We start from the raw sequence: 15,106 nt of genomic DNA on the forward strand, positions 1-15,106 counted from the left end.
ATTTGGCTTTCTTGTTCGAGTGTCGGGAGAAGCAGATAAGGCGACAGAGTCTTGGACACCATTGAAACTCTATCAGAAAGTCAGTAGGCGAGTAAAAATACTTTGAGTAAGACCAACTTCTATATGTGAGACTTTGAGTGCCCACATTTTGTTATGTGAGTGCCTTTTGCGTTTTTTTCTCCTGCTGCCTTCACCATCCTCACTATCTTCAATCACCCGGCCTCTATCGGCTTCGTGTGGGACATCTTTGATGATAGATCTTCGTTTAGAGCCATTCTCCAAGGAGACGTCGTTGGGGGCGTCCTGGGAGGAACGAGTCTAGTCTGAATGAGTCGAATGAGAAAAAAGGATATGACTCCGAAAGTACCTGCTTCATTCGAGAAGACCTTGACAGCGAGGGGCTCATATCAATATCAGTGTTCTCGGCTGTACTACTTCCCCTTCTGAGACATCTATATCGGACGCCAAGGGTGTTGACATCGTCCTCGCCAGCCCTATCAATCAAGTTTGATTGGACTGTCTTGCGTAGTTCATCGCCTAGGGGCGGTTTGTAATTTAGACATCCTGACTTGACAAGACAGTTAACAGATGATTTGTGCGCAAAGATCATGACTGCAAAAAAGTTCACAGGAAGCTTTTCTTACCTGTCCAGAAGCGGGTCGCTTGTGAGATGGGTATGTCGATGGGGATGACATCGCCTGTGTTGATAAGAATGGCTGGGTTTTCATGCTAGGGAAGTGAAAGAAAGAGATACGATGGTTGAAGGATACTTGCAGGAGAGACAGCCGTTTAAGTACTCTTCCCTGCCCCTGGACATATCGCAGGCAGCATCGCCGCCAGCTGACACATGCCACTTCCATCCTGGCTTCAGTGCCACCCCCTTGGTTTCTTCATCCTGGTCGCTGGTACAGCAAGAAGCCGCTCACCCATGTAACGCGGCTGAGAGTGGTCTGACTAAAGGGGATGGCTGATTTTCCACCACTACGACGTATTCTGATCCTGGCCTTTCCCCTGTCTCAGAGCACAGCGCCTTCCAGAAAAGAAAGGTCTGCCTAGCAATGCAGGCATGCCGTCCAATGCAAAGAGGCGACACGGCTGTGAGAGTAGCGACGACCCTGGTTCTTGCGTCGAAGGAAGATGGGAAGCCGACAGGGCGAAGCAGCGAGTTGCTGCCAAGTCCATGCCCGCTGTCTAAAACGATTGATCTTGCCTACAAGCGCTGTTTGAAGAGGACACCAGTCTCCAGTTCACTCAATACCTTTGATACCCTTTCTACTCGTGCTTTCAGCCACGGGGGTTCTCTTCGTCATTGAATGATCTCTCTGCACGTAAATGCAGCATCATAACAACTACTTGACGGCGCAGTGCCGGCTTTACGTCTCTGAGAGTCCCGCAACCTTCCATCGCCACAGCGCATATCGAGATCGCGTAAGAGAAGATCGACACTGCCGCAAGGCGCCCTCCACAGGATGCGGGGCCATGGAACGGAGAAGTTGCCCAAACAGAGACCACTACTTCCCTTCTTGCGCAAGAGGCGGATCTAGGATTGCACAGCCGACAGTTGTGCTTGGCAGTCTTCGCCAGGCAGCCATTCCAAGATCAGCAGAAACAGCTCCTATCTCGATCACGATCGCAAGGTTGATCACCTTGGTCACGGGCATGAAGCCCCAGCTGATAGAAGCACTCAAGAAGATTGAGGCAGTCTTTCATCGGAGGAGACCGCCGTTCTGTCACTGAATTCTTCCCCGCCACTGCAACTTGTAGAACCCATTGCACGACAGCTCAGCGACTGCGCTAGGGTCTGACGCACATGCGAGCAGTGGGAGACTTTCCAGACGATCAATAGATACACAGCAGGAAGCCTCCTGCGGCGAATCTGTTCCGTGTAATAGAGGCCAGCACCAGCGATGTTCACCAGGCTCAATGCTAGAGTTCACATAGGGAAAGATGGAAGGCACTGTGATTCGAGAGTGTCACAGGAAGTGAGGTAAGACAGATTACGATCCACTAGGCATCTTCAGGTGCTAGCATTCGAAAGTCGATTCGCTCTACATCACAATTACAAAGATTACAAGGTGCATCTCGCAGGACCAACAACTGTGGGATGAACATGCAGAATCTTGTTGAACATCGTTGACACATCTCGAGATTAGGGAACAACAAGTGCCCATCAGGCTGTATAGTTGGCCAGGCTGTATAGTTGACCAGGCCGCTCAATTGCTCTTTTTCTTACGTTCACATCCGGCCGCTTGGACATGCCACCGAACACCATCCAAAGTGGACTGTACGCCAAGTCTACGCCTACCAAATGTGCTATGCGACTCGACTCGAGCCATGCTGATGGGCGCAGTGGACTCGCACCAGTGGGATCTTACTACGTCCCTTATCTCAGAGTGGGTGAACAAAATGACGTCTTGCACGCCCCCAGTGCGGTCTTGGGTTACCAAGCTGTCTATGCAGCTGTCAGAGTGTCTTTTTCTGTGCGCCACAGGGCCGACATCGTAACGGAAAAGATAATCTATCAGTAAAACCGTCTCAACGTGGGTATCGCATGTGCCCTGCAGTTTGCTACCAATGGACTCAGCATGTTGCACGAATGTGTCGCTGTCCTTCAAGCCGCTGCGGATATGATCTACTGCGGACGTGATTCGCCCGGTGACGACAACACCCAAGGACCAGTCGAACATAATACTGTCCACGAAGTCTGTAGAGTCATCCACCGCCGATTTGTCGTGACTCGACGAGTTGGCCTCTTTAGGCGTTATCCGGAGCCACGCGTCCGACACCAACGAGACAGGCCAATAGGTCATCTCGACATACTTGCACGCTGGGATGAGCGCAATCTCTAGTAGTGTGATTAGGGCAAGGCTGTGCGGCGCGCCTGCGTCTTCGAACAGCGGGCCTATAGCATCACCATCACTGAGCTTTACCATGACGTTTTGTCCATCATGACGGACACCCTCGAGAGACAGAACTGCGCAGTCAAATGTCCCGAAGCGGAAAGACGAGGATCCGCAAGTCTCAGTGGCAAAAGCGTCCGCGACAGTTGTAGCCTCCGAGCTAGCAATAACGGTCGGAATCAGCCTCTGCATCATCGTCCTTCGAACGAGCGCGCCCATGGTGACATTCGGCTCGACCGAAGCGGTAGATTCGTCTAGACGGATTTGTACTACCTGATTGAGGCCCGAGAGCTCACTAGAAGCACTACAGGGTACTTTCCGAGCGTGACTCGGGCCCGCTTGATCCCGAGTAGCTTGCTTCATCTTCTTGCATATAGCGGCAACGGCGTGTCGATGCTTTTTCCACGGCTCTTCATCGTACTCTAACGTATCGCATAGCATCTGTGACGGCTAGGCTTGCACGAGCAAGGACGCGACGAACCTGAGTACATATGCAGAGAGTGCACGGCAAGAGCGAGATAAGAATAAAGTCACTGAGCGAGTACACAATCATCTGCGGATTCACTCGCTCGAGCTGTTAACACTGCGGTAAGCTTCATCGAGGCCCTAGCGGAGCTTCGGATCTTTCGTTTATGATGACCATCGGAGAAGAGCACGATATGCTCCCACAGCGAGCACTATCCCGTCGCACAGCTACATTTGTACTCTGACCGCACGGTAAATCAGCGTTGGCGAGATCTTTACCCAGCGCATCTACCGGGGATCCGCCATTTCTTCGTGATGACACTCTCGTCAGCAGACCCATGTGCGATGAGAGAGTCCAAGTCTGCTCACTACTGCAGGCGTCGCACACCGACGCACAAGAGTATGACTCTTTACGTATGATGCCTTTACCCAAACGTTAGGCCTCGGAAATGCTCTGGCTTGGAAGCAGCCACTTCATCACCCGTCCAGACGAGTTCACAGAAATCTCCAATCCACCGTCAGTCACCATGCAACCACCACCCTCTCCTGTCTGCTTCCTCAAGATGCCTCCATCGTGGCAACATCTGCATGCTTGTATATCCACCGACACTCGGCGGCAAGAAGAGGTTGCAGATGACGGCAGGGAGAAGAGTACTTTGTCTCTATGGTACCTGCTCTGGCTCCCGCCCACCCGGAGAACGATCCTGGACAATATTTCCGCTTTCGAAGCCGCAAAGCTCGTCCACTTGAAGCTGTGCGTCCTGACTCCGAAGGAAAGAGAGCGATATCTCAAGCCGCTTCGGGATTTGGTGTGGAATGTGCCTGCGGTCGAAAGGCTTTCACGAGAGGGCATGAAACTGACGCTACTGGGAGACGGCGCTTACGCGCTCGAGCAGCGATTGCACGCGACGGAACGTTATCTGGATTCTCACGGGAACGGTAGGCTCGCAATCTACCTATTGGGCACTTTTCCAACATCAGCGCCGACAGCGACGACGCTTGACCCGCTAATCAACTTCAGCACTACGGGGCATTCCAGCCCTGTGCGATCTTACGGTGACAAATACCAACTGGGGCGCATGCGCGCTCTCACAGACACAGATGTAGAGAGTGTCTTTGTCATGAGTTTCAGTGCGCCAATGGGGGCGACTGTGAGTCCTGTAAAGGGATCATGATACAGGATAGACGACGTTCCAGATCACACGGTAGATTTGTGGGTGTATGTGCCTTCTTTCCGCGACCGGCTCCGTAAGGAGGTTAGGCTAACACCACGGGACATGCTACGGATAGTGAGAGCAAGTCCGCTGCCACGTGTCACGCTAGGAAGAACGTCCACTGTGAAGTACGTGAAAAGAAAGCTTCGCAGTGTAATTTTCGACGCTTTCGTGCGGACATTATGTCCTATATCCACTCTGAGCCAGCTGTTCGCTGTATGCACGGGACGCTATCGTTTGACGAAATGGTCATTGACAGCTGCGGGTTTACATTCTGCGGAAGCAACTCCCCTGGCGCAGCTTTTAGGCGACGAAAGTTTTGCGCGCCGGCTGCTCCCACACTTTGAAGTGCCTGCGTTCGGCGTTGGTTCAGGTTCACGCCCAGCGGTTAGGCCCACGCAAGCCCCGAACATACGACTTTTTCTCGACATAGCCAACTATAGCACCCTGAGTTGGGGTATCACAATCACCTAGACTGTGCATAGCAGCGGGCCGATGCTCGCATGACCTGAGACATCTGTTCCCCATCGGGGCAATTTCCCTTTACAAAACCCAAGCGGGCAGCGCGAGGGCTTTCGCTACAACGGTTGGAGACATCAAACATGACAACAGTGTAGTTACAGTGGTTGATTGCACCTTCCTAGGCTTTGATGTCTCTTCCAGACGTTGGGTAGCAAATGGGGTATACCAGCTACAGTGTCTCCAGTGAGTGTTTGCTTCTGCATTCTGCCTTCACAATCTCGAAATAATGAGCATCTTGGGAATGTATTGTTCGTTCGTCTGAGGTTGAGACGAGAGCAGTTGCCCAACCTGACTACAGCCATGTTCTTCATGTAGTTGTATAAACAGATTGACGAAGTAATTTGGCTATTGAGAAGCCGCTAGTGCCGGCTGTGGCTGATACAAATTCATGTGCAAGTGCCATTTGTGAGCGAATTCGTGTCGCAGGCCAAGAGTCGTCGTCAATATGAACTGTTCAATTAACAGGGTTGTGCGGTGACTTTTACATAAGCTGGGGTAGGATGCTAGAACAATACAGCATGCATTCTCTCTTGACTGCTCTCTCCACAGTAGTCGCACCTAACCTTGTAACGATCAGTCCAATGCAAAGTTGAATCGCGTTGCCCAGGCGCCCTGACCTATCTTCGTCCAAAGAACTACTGGCACCTCAACCCCTCATTGTAGAGTATTCTATACACGTTCGACACTTCCGTCGTGATTCAGCCATCGTCGGCTGTGTCCACGCTTTCATCGTCTCCACGTTTCCCATGTACTAACAAGACCATCCTTTTCCTATGCTTCCCGAAACACTTGATGCCGTTGTCGTCAGCTACGATATCGCCACTCCATGCATGGCCCTCGCAGTTCTCGCTTTTGCACATTGTAGTGTTCATCTTTCCACCTTTCTCCAGTAAATAACAACCATGCCGACACCCCTTTACCCCTTCACCGGCTCCGTCGTTGCCTTCCATATGGTTACACCGCAATCCAAGTGGGAGTCGCCAACTCTTAACTTTTACAGTCGAAGTTTCTCTGGATAGAAGGTGTGTTTGCTTGTAGCGATCGGTCTGCCTTTCGGCAAGTGAATTTGCGGCCTCATCTCGTGAAGTATGCTTTCGATACGTAGAGTGGGCACCAAGCGATATTCTGTGTATCCAAGAAGATGAACGCAGCGGGCGTAAGGCGACCAGGGTATAGAGCGTGGTATTGGTCTCCGTTACGCCGAGAGGATCGAAGTGACCATCTACGGGCATGATATGGAAGCTCGCACAGGTGAACAAAGTGTTGTGACCAGCCTTGACTAACTAAATGTGATTGATATAAGTGCTCCGAGGATGTCGATCATCCAAAAGTGCTGACGAGAGCTGCCAGGGTAGGGGTGTGTAGATGCTTACGTAGCGGAAATGACTATCCGAGACCGCTGTTCCGACGAGGATTTCAGCGTGTATGAATCACTTGTTTCAAGACGCCTTCTCCGTTGGTCATTAGACTGCACTTGATGCGAAGAACAAGATGTGGTGCTCAGACAGACGCTCACCACATCTTAGCCAAGTAACGTTGGGGTACATCGCGCGTGGTGGTATACTTGGGAACATCTTAATCATTCGATGTCTACTCGAAAACCCCTGATCGCTCACTTGTGTGGGCAGTTCAATGCGTTCGAGTCATATAAAGTGGCTCGCACGCACAGTACATCCGTTCTAGATCAGGCACTAGGGAGCTCCAGGACTCCCCATTCCACGTCGACTGAACGGTCAACATACTACGTTATAGACGACGAACTCTTCACGACACATACAGTGGAGACATTAATGAACACACTGACCAGACAAGACTTGCAAACGCACAGGAAATCAACATCCTACACGACCATGACTCCGAGCAAACCTTCACCGCTCGTGCACGCAAAAGACCGCCCCAAAACCACCGACGTCTCGGCAATGCAGCGCATGTTGGCCCGCTATACAGCTTCTTTGCCACAGAAACCCGGGAAGGCAATGCCACCTTCCTCTTCCCCGAAAACGCTCGCTATTGTGGGCTCGACTGGCTTTCTTGGACCGTATGTTGTTGCATCTCTGCTACGAGAGCATCCCGAGTGCAAGATCATCTGCTTCAACCGCAGCGATGATGGGGAGCAGCGCACTATGTCAGCGTTGCAGGACATAATGGGCGACACGTCCTCCGCGCGCCAACGTTTGGAATTTCTCATCACCGACATCGCAAGACGCGTCAGAGACCCGAACCACGATCCCATCGTAGACACAATACCTCAAGTGGAGGAGCTAGTTTTCAACTCTTGGGATCCTCACTGGGGCAAGCCTCTTAGCTCGTTTGAGTCCTTGTTGGAAGCGCTGCACAAAGTCGTGGACCTTCTCGCCTCTGCTGCCGGCCATCCTCGGATCACCTTTGTTTCTTCAATCTGTGCTGTAGGCAACTGGCCGCTGCGGCATCCCGACCGGCCCATGATTCCAGAAGAAGTGATGTGGGACTGCGACAGCGCAATGCCAAACGGGTACGGTCAGTCTAAGTGTGTTGCAGAGCAGCTGCTCGCCAAAGCGCATGAGATTGCAAAACTTCGCGTCAACATAGTGCGCGCGGGCCAGATTGGCGGGTCGACGAACTCAAAGCATTGCACATGGCCGCGGCAGGGTTGGGTCTATTCCGTCATTCAATCATCGGCGAAGCTTGGTGTGTTCCCAAAGCACGTTCAACCTTTGGATTGGATCCCCGTGGACGCGCTTGCGCAAGGCATAGCCAACTGTATCAAGCGCCCACCCACGCCAGGCGGTTTGCAAGTCTTCAACATGGTACATACCCATCCCGCTGCCTGGAGTGTGTTACATGAAGCGTTACGAACTAGGTTTGGAATTCCGACTCAGGCTGTTGATCTGCCAGACTGGCTGGAGAGAATGGAGCAGGACGACTTGAGAATACATGGCTTTCTGAGTACACAGGGGAGCGGCAGAGAGGCGAATATGGCATTCGAGAACACTCGCGCACTGGAGGTATTGCCCCCAATGAGTTCAATCAACAAAGATTTGTTAGCGACGTGGCTGCGAGGATGGGAGCTTGGGTCGAGAGCGAAGATGTAAGGGTTGCTTAGGATACATAACTTGCTACATGCCGGCATTCTATGCAGTCCCCTATTGACAGCCTCTGCCTACGTCGAAATCACTGATGCTAGATTGCTAGCGGGATCGCAGGCTCTTACCCCCACGCATGCACGCTGTGAAAGGAGCCCGCGATTCGTTTTGCACCAGACACAACTCTGACGCCCGCATCGGTTCTGGATGTTCCAAATCCGCTCACCCACGGCGACCATCCACGCCTTCCATCCTAGGCACAAGCGTAGGCTACTCCGCAGCAAAGGCGCTTCCACTGCAGCTCGACCCGCTGCTACCGTTCGCACTGTTTCCGCTGTCAGTTCTCCAAGCCAGCATTGCACACCCTCGGAGAACCCTCCAACCCATTGCGTCCATTCGCCATGTACCACAACTTCCATGTGTGCAGGTTGCGATCGTAACCAGTTTGGTACTCTGTCGTTGGAAACTCTGCACGCCAGCCAGCAGTAGCACTCGTCCCGCGTACCTTTGCCCAGCGACCATTCTACAGCGCCCCCGTTGTACTGCACCGTGCAACGCACCGATACGGCATGCCTACGCAGCACTGATATCGTCAGCTGAACTGCCGTCGCAATAGAAAGTCGTGCACTCACTGTCTGCATGCTCCGCCACGAACGCGACCTCTTCCTCGTCCCCTGCAAAGTGCCAGAACCAGCTCTTCGACGGTTGCAAGGACAGCCACTCGGCAAAAAGTGTGTCAAACTTCACGCCCCAACCTCTGCTTTCCCGCTGAAACTGACACCACTCTCCAATGGTTGCGTTCCGGCCCATGCCCCGTGCCACCGCCAGCTGCAGCTCCGCTGGTAGCCTTACAGCTCTAATGTCTAGTGACATTGGCAGAGCTTTCTGGAATCTATAGCTGGTCGCAGAATGCGTGTTGAGAGCAGGCCTGAACGTAGGACTTTGTATCGAGAATAAATCATCGCCTACTGAGGTGCAGCTTGTGATCATCGACGCTCTCCGTCAAATCTAATCCGCACGTGGGAGATAGGAGCAAGAATCCGAGACTCGGATCGTTTTTCAGATGCTTATCTGGGTTCTCACTTAGGCCAGCTGACGGTATTTGCCGTTGAGATAGTCTTCGTAAGGCACCTCATTATGCGCGAGAGACATTCGTGACTTCTCACCATATTGCACTTCCTAGCTCCTTCCCGCAAAACGTGGAAAAGGGTGAATGTCGAAGTATGCATGGAGACGATCGTCGCGCACGGCCAAGCCTATTTTGTCTGTGCGTCTGAATTACGCTAAGCAGCTTATTGGAGTCATCGGCTTACGGAATCCAAAGCTGTTTAACCTCCCTCCCCACGTAATGGACAACCCAGTGGGCCGAGACCAGCCGAAGAGAGTGCACGGACAACCGATATTTCGACGGGGCGCAGTGTCTCATTGGCTGGTCTCGGCCCACCGGGTTGTTCGCTGTGTGGGGACGGAGGTTATCGCTTGTGTACTCACGGTAGGCATACAGCGCAACCCAATAAGGCCGACGAGCAACACATATTTCCTCTTCCAGTGCTCGATACTCAAGATGCACCACGAGGCTAGACCCAGAAGAAAAGACAAAAGAACTTCACATAAGCCAACCGGGTATATGTCACCAGCACATAGCGCGCGCCTCGGTGTATCCACCACAAGGCGACGCCAGAACACCAGCGTATGGACACAAGCCCCGGTCCCATAGACGATGCGTACGCCGAGGGAACTATGTGCGGATAGAGGAATGTCTCACGGTCATAGTAGGGCCGGGCGAAGGGTACAAACGATCGCTTCGACTCGGTGTAGCTCTGACTGGCTTGTGACCAGCTGCCATGTAGCTCCGCTTCGCTACCCATGTACCATACTTCCGGGAGCGACTGCAGCCCAGCATTGAACTGACAGCTGTCGAATAGCTCTTTCATGGTGCAAGCGGACACATAGTTGGACTTGTTAGCACCGCTGTTGTTTTGGGAACCACATGCGAGAATCAGGATGTCGGTATCGATCAAGATGAACTTCAATCTGGGGCAGTCGCCGAGACTCCACTCGATATCATAACATAGAGGCGGGATGCTCTTCACCGACTGAAAGGAAAGCTGTCTCACGAGAGCCTGGCCAAGAGCACCCTGAGAGCCGTTCACGGCCACACGCCGCCCTCAGAGTGTGCCTACAGTGCCAAAAAGCCAGTCCACTAGTTGAACGAGGTACCCGAAGTTGCTGTGAGGGTAGACGTAGTGCATGGCATGGTACTGAGGGCCGACGACGAGAAGATAAGGATCTTTCGATACTCGGCAGTACGGAAGATGGTTTGAATCGCGTCCCGAATCGCGTGCCACGAGGCCTACCCGGGCTATCTGCAGAGCCCATACGAGTGTTAGATGGTATGGTAATGGAACCGCGGTACGCCAAAAGGTCAGCTCCACAAACAGCCAGCTCAGAGTGCTTCCCACCAACTGGCACAGCCACTCGAGTGGAAGATGCCACAAAAGATTCTGCATGCGAGAGGCGTCGTTGAACCGTAGGTTCCGGTGGAAATACTGGTGATGGAAGGCATGAGCACGCGCTAGACATCGTAGGACACGGATACGCGATGCGTGTGATCTGTGAGCGAGCAGGTGTACAAGATCAAAGACAAGAGACCCAGAGATGAGGTGGAGCGCATAGAGGGAAATGCAGCCTGCACAGTCCCAGAGGAGCTCTGTCCCATGGATGGATACAGGTACGCTTGAGAACGCAGCTTGCTCTCGCACAGAGCAAAACAGACGGTGATGGCCAGACGGGCGTGTGGGTTGCAAACGAGAGCGTTAATCGGGCGAAGCTGGAAGTGGACGCTCGACCCTCAATATCGACACTCTCCGTCTTTTCCGTAGTGCTACGTGGGAAGTTTCATGCAGACTAGCTACCGCAGTGTTGCTTATTGGTGATGCTTCTGGTAAGTTGATGCTACGGAGTAATAAACACATACGTATGACAATGTAGGTTCTGCACATTCCCTTGTCGAGTTTCCAGATCCGCATGTATCCGTCGATATGCCCCTTCGAAGGCCTCGTGCGAAACAAGCGCGAGATGCACTACTTCGCACCCACATCTCCTACAGACTGTTCGTGTCCTGATGTCGTAGCATGGAGTGGCCTGACATGGTTATGATCGTACATCCGCGCTTCCGGTGCGCTCCATTGTTTCGGTGGCTGTGAAGCAATAGCTGGAGTCTGTGGCGTGCTGATCTCTAACGTCGACTCACGCACCCACTGCTGTGATATCTGTCCTGCACTTGTCTGTTCAGCTCTCAGTCTGCGAAGCTCTCGTTCGTAATAAGAGAGTACCTGTTTGCGATTCGTCAGCAGCCCATTGCTTAAGTCTGCATGACCTACCTTCTGTGGACACCTCATGTACAGCGTCTTCACTGGGTACGTGACGACTTCCAAGTCGCGCCAGGTCACTCTACCCTTCAATCCACTACCATCTTCGTAGATCTCGTCTATCCTGGGCTGGCCTTTTTCCCAGGTACTCATATGCGCCCTCTTCAACACTTCTTTCGGGCGACCTTCAGGCAGGCGCCCTCTGCGTCTCTGTACACCTCCCACGCGTTAGCGGACTCCAAAACCGACTGTAGGTGATCTTACTTTTCGGCATGTTCTCTGTAACTCGAGGCTTTTGGTACACTATGATGACAAGGGCTTGACCCCCAGGTACTTGTCACGCTCTGTGTATGCGTGTGTGTGGTTTGTGTGGTGGGTAGCGTGAAGCATCTACCTCTCAGATCAGAAGGGAAATGTAGCATTGCCTGTGGTTCATAAAAAAACGTACGAATGCTTTAGAACATGACGTGCTTGGCACGTGGTGTATGAATGATCCTAATGACGGTCGCATTTGTACATCTGCAATTCAGTGAGTTTCTCTTCAGTTTCTGACCGGAAATCACTCCGTGAGTTGAGACTTCTCTGCGACGAACAGTCTGACGCGGCCATCTACACAGCAAAACGAGGCGGTAAGCCTATTACCCAGACTGCCTACATGGTGACGACGAAACCTGGACAAGGTATGCAATTCCGAGCCGTGTCTCTTGCGAGATGAGACTGATACCTCGTCCCCTGACAAGGGCAATGGCGATGCCTCCGTAGTTGGGGCAAGTTCAAGTACGTTTGGTGGTCAGGCTTTCCCACCCAAAGACTGTCTGCTTACTGACTGTAACGACAAGCTTTGCCTAATGCAAAAGGAAGCCAGTCCGCACGGTCAGTTGGGAGACGGAATAACGCCCATTCGGAACACTCTCGCATTAGCTTGTGCGATGGATGGGCACAAGCATTATAATGGTATCGCTGGAGGCTTGGCTTCTGCGTCTACGGCCGGATCCCAGAAGTAGGCACCAAAGAGCCCAATGCCTGCGGACTGTCATCACCCCCGGCAGAGTGCGCGCTTAGGCTTCTTGTACAGACAATTACAATTGCTCCTTGCCCAGATCTGCAGGACTAATGTGCGCTGCCGTCGCAATGGATAGGTAAGTTGAACTCATGCGGGAAATATGGAGTCCAAGTCTCTGATGTGACAGCTAGACCAACCTCCACCTGGCTTCTGGTTCGCCTGGCAGTGGTCTGCTCCGAGGAAGCGTACAATGCTACAGTCGTGTCCAGCGCATGGCGACGCACTGCGCCCAGGAGAGCTCTTATTAGCCAACGACCGGTTCTTTCCCATGGCGAAGTCGTTGTGGTGGCTCTCTCTGGTACCAAGGGTTTCAGAGACTGGATGGTGAACCTTAACAACCGTGCTTGTAGTCCAAAGGATGTACTCGTCTGTGGCCGAGTCTTGCCGTAAGCTGTATGTACGCTGATAGTATCTAGGGACAGCAGAATCCATGCCACGCAGGATTTTTGGAAGCTTCAAAATCGCTCATCGACCCGCTAGCAGCTTCTCTGGCCGAGTTCGAGGACAGTTCAACGCTCATATTCACAGGCCACTCCGCGGGAGCCGCCACGGCGAGCCTCTTATATGCACATGTCCTTTCCAAAGCAACTTCTCAGCTGGCCACCGTCGCCAAAGGTTTTCCAAATGTACATTGCATTTTATTCGGATGCCCCCCGATATCCGTCCATCCGTTGCAGCACCATACGCGGGAAGACGAACGTTCTTCCAACTCCCTATTCCTGTCTTTCCTGAACGATGGCGATCCCATCATCAAGGCAGATGCAGGATACCTCGTGCGAAGGTTGGGGTGGCCCATATCTACTCCATCAGATGCATGCTCTTCTGGAGCAGACTGGCAGGGCAAGGGAACAGCACCAATTACGGGCCTCGCAGCGAAGCCGCCAAACCGGTTTTTTGTACACTCGGGCAGCACCTTCTTATTGGCACTGGACATTGATTCCCCTTTGGCAACAATTATCAAGGAAGTCAGTAACGACGAGCTGGATGAGGAAGCGGCAATGTCGTGGCGAGTACACGGTATCAGCGTCTACAGAGCAAGAATAGAGTCTTGCCAGGCTGGCCACGACTATGTCGGCAATAATGTCCGTTGTCCGGACACCAATGACAATCATAAAGACGATATCAGTACGAGGATGTGCGTGAAAGAATGGGTCCATTGGCTACCAATAATGTTTCTCTAGACGCCGGCTGCTGATGTTCGGTGACCCTCCAGCTACCGGACATATAGATCATTTTTACGATAAGAGCGACCGCGACATGGAGATGAGGCTCTATGCAGATAGAGACCGGGAATGTAGCAATCGTTGTCAAAGGTTTCGCCCAAGGGCTCGTCGTCAGATCAAGCATGAGATCCAAGGCAGCGACTTCAATGAGAGAGAGAGTTGTATCGATCAACACAGCTGTATACAGCGAATGCAAGGTTTTTGGGAAATACACTTGCATTGAGATCATCATACTGAGTTATTTGACCGCGTTGAGTTGCCCTGCCCGAGCATCAACACTACTCCTCCATATTGACAGACGTCGTAACACAAGCCTGCTTGCTTGCGGTAACTCTGAAACAGTTTCAGCACTGATTGAGCAGTTTGCCCTCTCAACGTGTGAAACTGACGTCATGTACCTTTATCAAATAGCAGGTGATGCATGAACAGTTACGTATAAAATGACGACATTCACGGGACAGGAAAGCGCTAGTCATCGTGCCTACATCTACGCGAGAGCAGAGGAAATTACCAAGTGCATCTTTCCACGTTCTCTGAGATACTAACGGTGAGGTAAGTCAGATGGAAGTGTATTATTTCGAAGCGATCGACGACTCACCGCAGCGAAACGGCCAGCAGCCTTCTAGCGTACACCGTGGATTGATATCACTCATCCAGCTATCTCGCTTACCTGCAGACACACGGAGAAAATTCCTCGAGGCCTATGCAAGACATTGCAGGCAGGGCGGCCTTCGATGAGTCCGATTTACGCCATGCTTCTGCCGATAGACAACGACCTGGCCAGGCTTACGGACAAAAGGCTGCCCTATCGCCATGAGCACTTTGCAAAAGCCCTTGTTCTTCGCCGGAGTGGTCGTATTTCACAAAATCATCATGATGACTAGAGAGCACGATGAGGGATTATTTCGGGTCGTGCAGTACGTGGTGCTCCAAGAAGGTCCTCTGCATGCAGAACCTGGAAAACGTCAGCAGCAATCGACGCGCGTGTTCGACTGCTGGTGAACTGTGGCCAGCCGCAGAGGAGAGAGCGTAATGACATAACGTCGATGGTCAACGAAGCGTCGACGAGAACGGGTGATGTAATCTAGTAATATCAGTAAGCCTCGTACAGCCTCTCAGCATCGCAAAGCAGGATATCCAAGACTGAGCGTGACAGCCACTATTAAGTAGCGCTACGGCTGTCCTTGGAGAGGCGAAGCCATACGCAGGTGGCTGGGCGTCTAGCGACTCGTCTTCGAACATGACGGATCCATCATCTTCGGCACTAGAGTCCAACAAAACCACAA

At 52.4% G+C, this 15,106-nt stretch overlaps 1 protein-coding gene across 1 annotated transcript; it reads left to right on the forward strand.

Moving 5' to 3' along the window:
• Window positions 1-6,951: 6,951 nt before the first annotated feature.
• On the forward strand, window positions 6,952-8,172 carry J4E82_010677 (uncharacterized protein; the record flags this gene model as incomplete). The annotated part of the gene is made up of 1 exon (XM_051736888.1): window positions 6,952-8,172. The coding sequence occupies one exon, from the start codon at window positions 6,952-6,954 to the stop codon at window positions 8,170-8,172; it is 1,221 nt and encodes a 406-aa protein (XP_051583360.1).
• Window positions 8,173-15,106: the final 6,934 nt, after the last annotated feature.

Source organism: Alternaria postmessia (assembly GCF_024291825.1).
Source record: "Alternaria postmessia strain BMP 2775 chromosome Unknown scaffold_137, whole genome shotgun sequence".
Classification (NCBI taxonomy): Eukaryota; Fungi; Ascomycota; class Dothideomycetes; order Pleosporales; family Pleosporaceae; genus Alternaria; species Alternaria postmessia.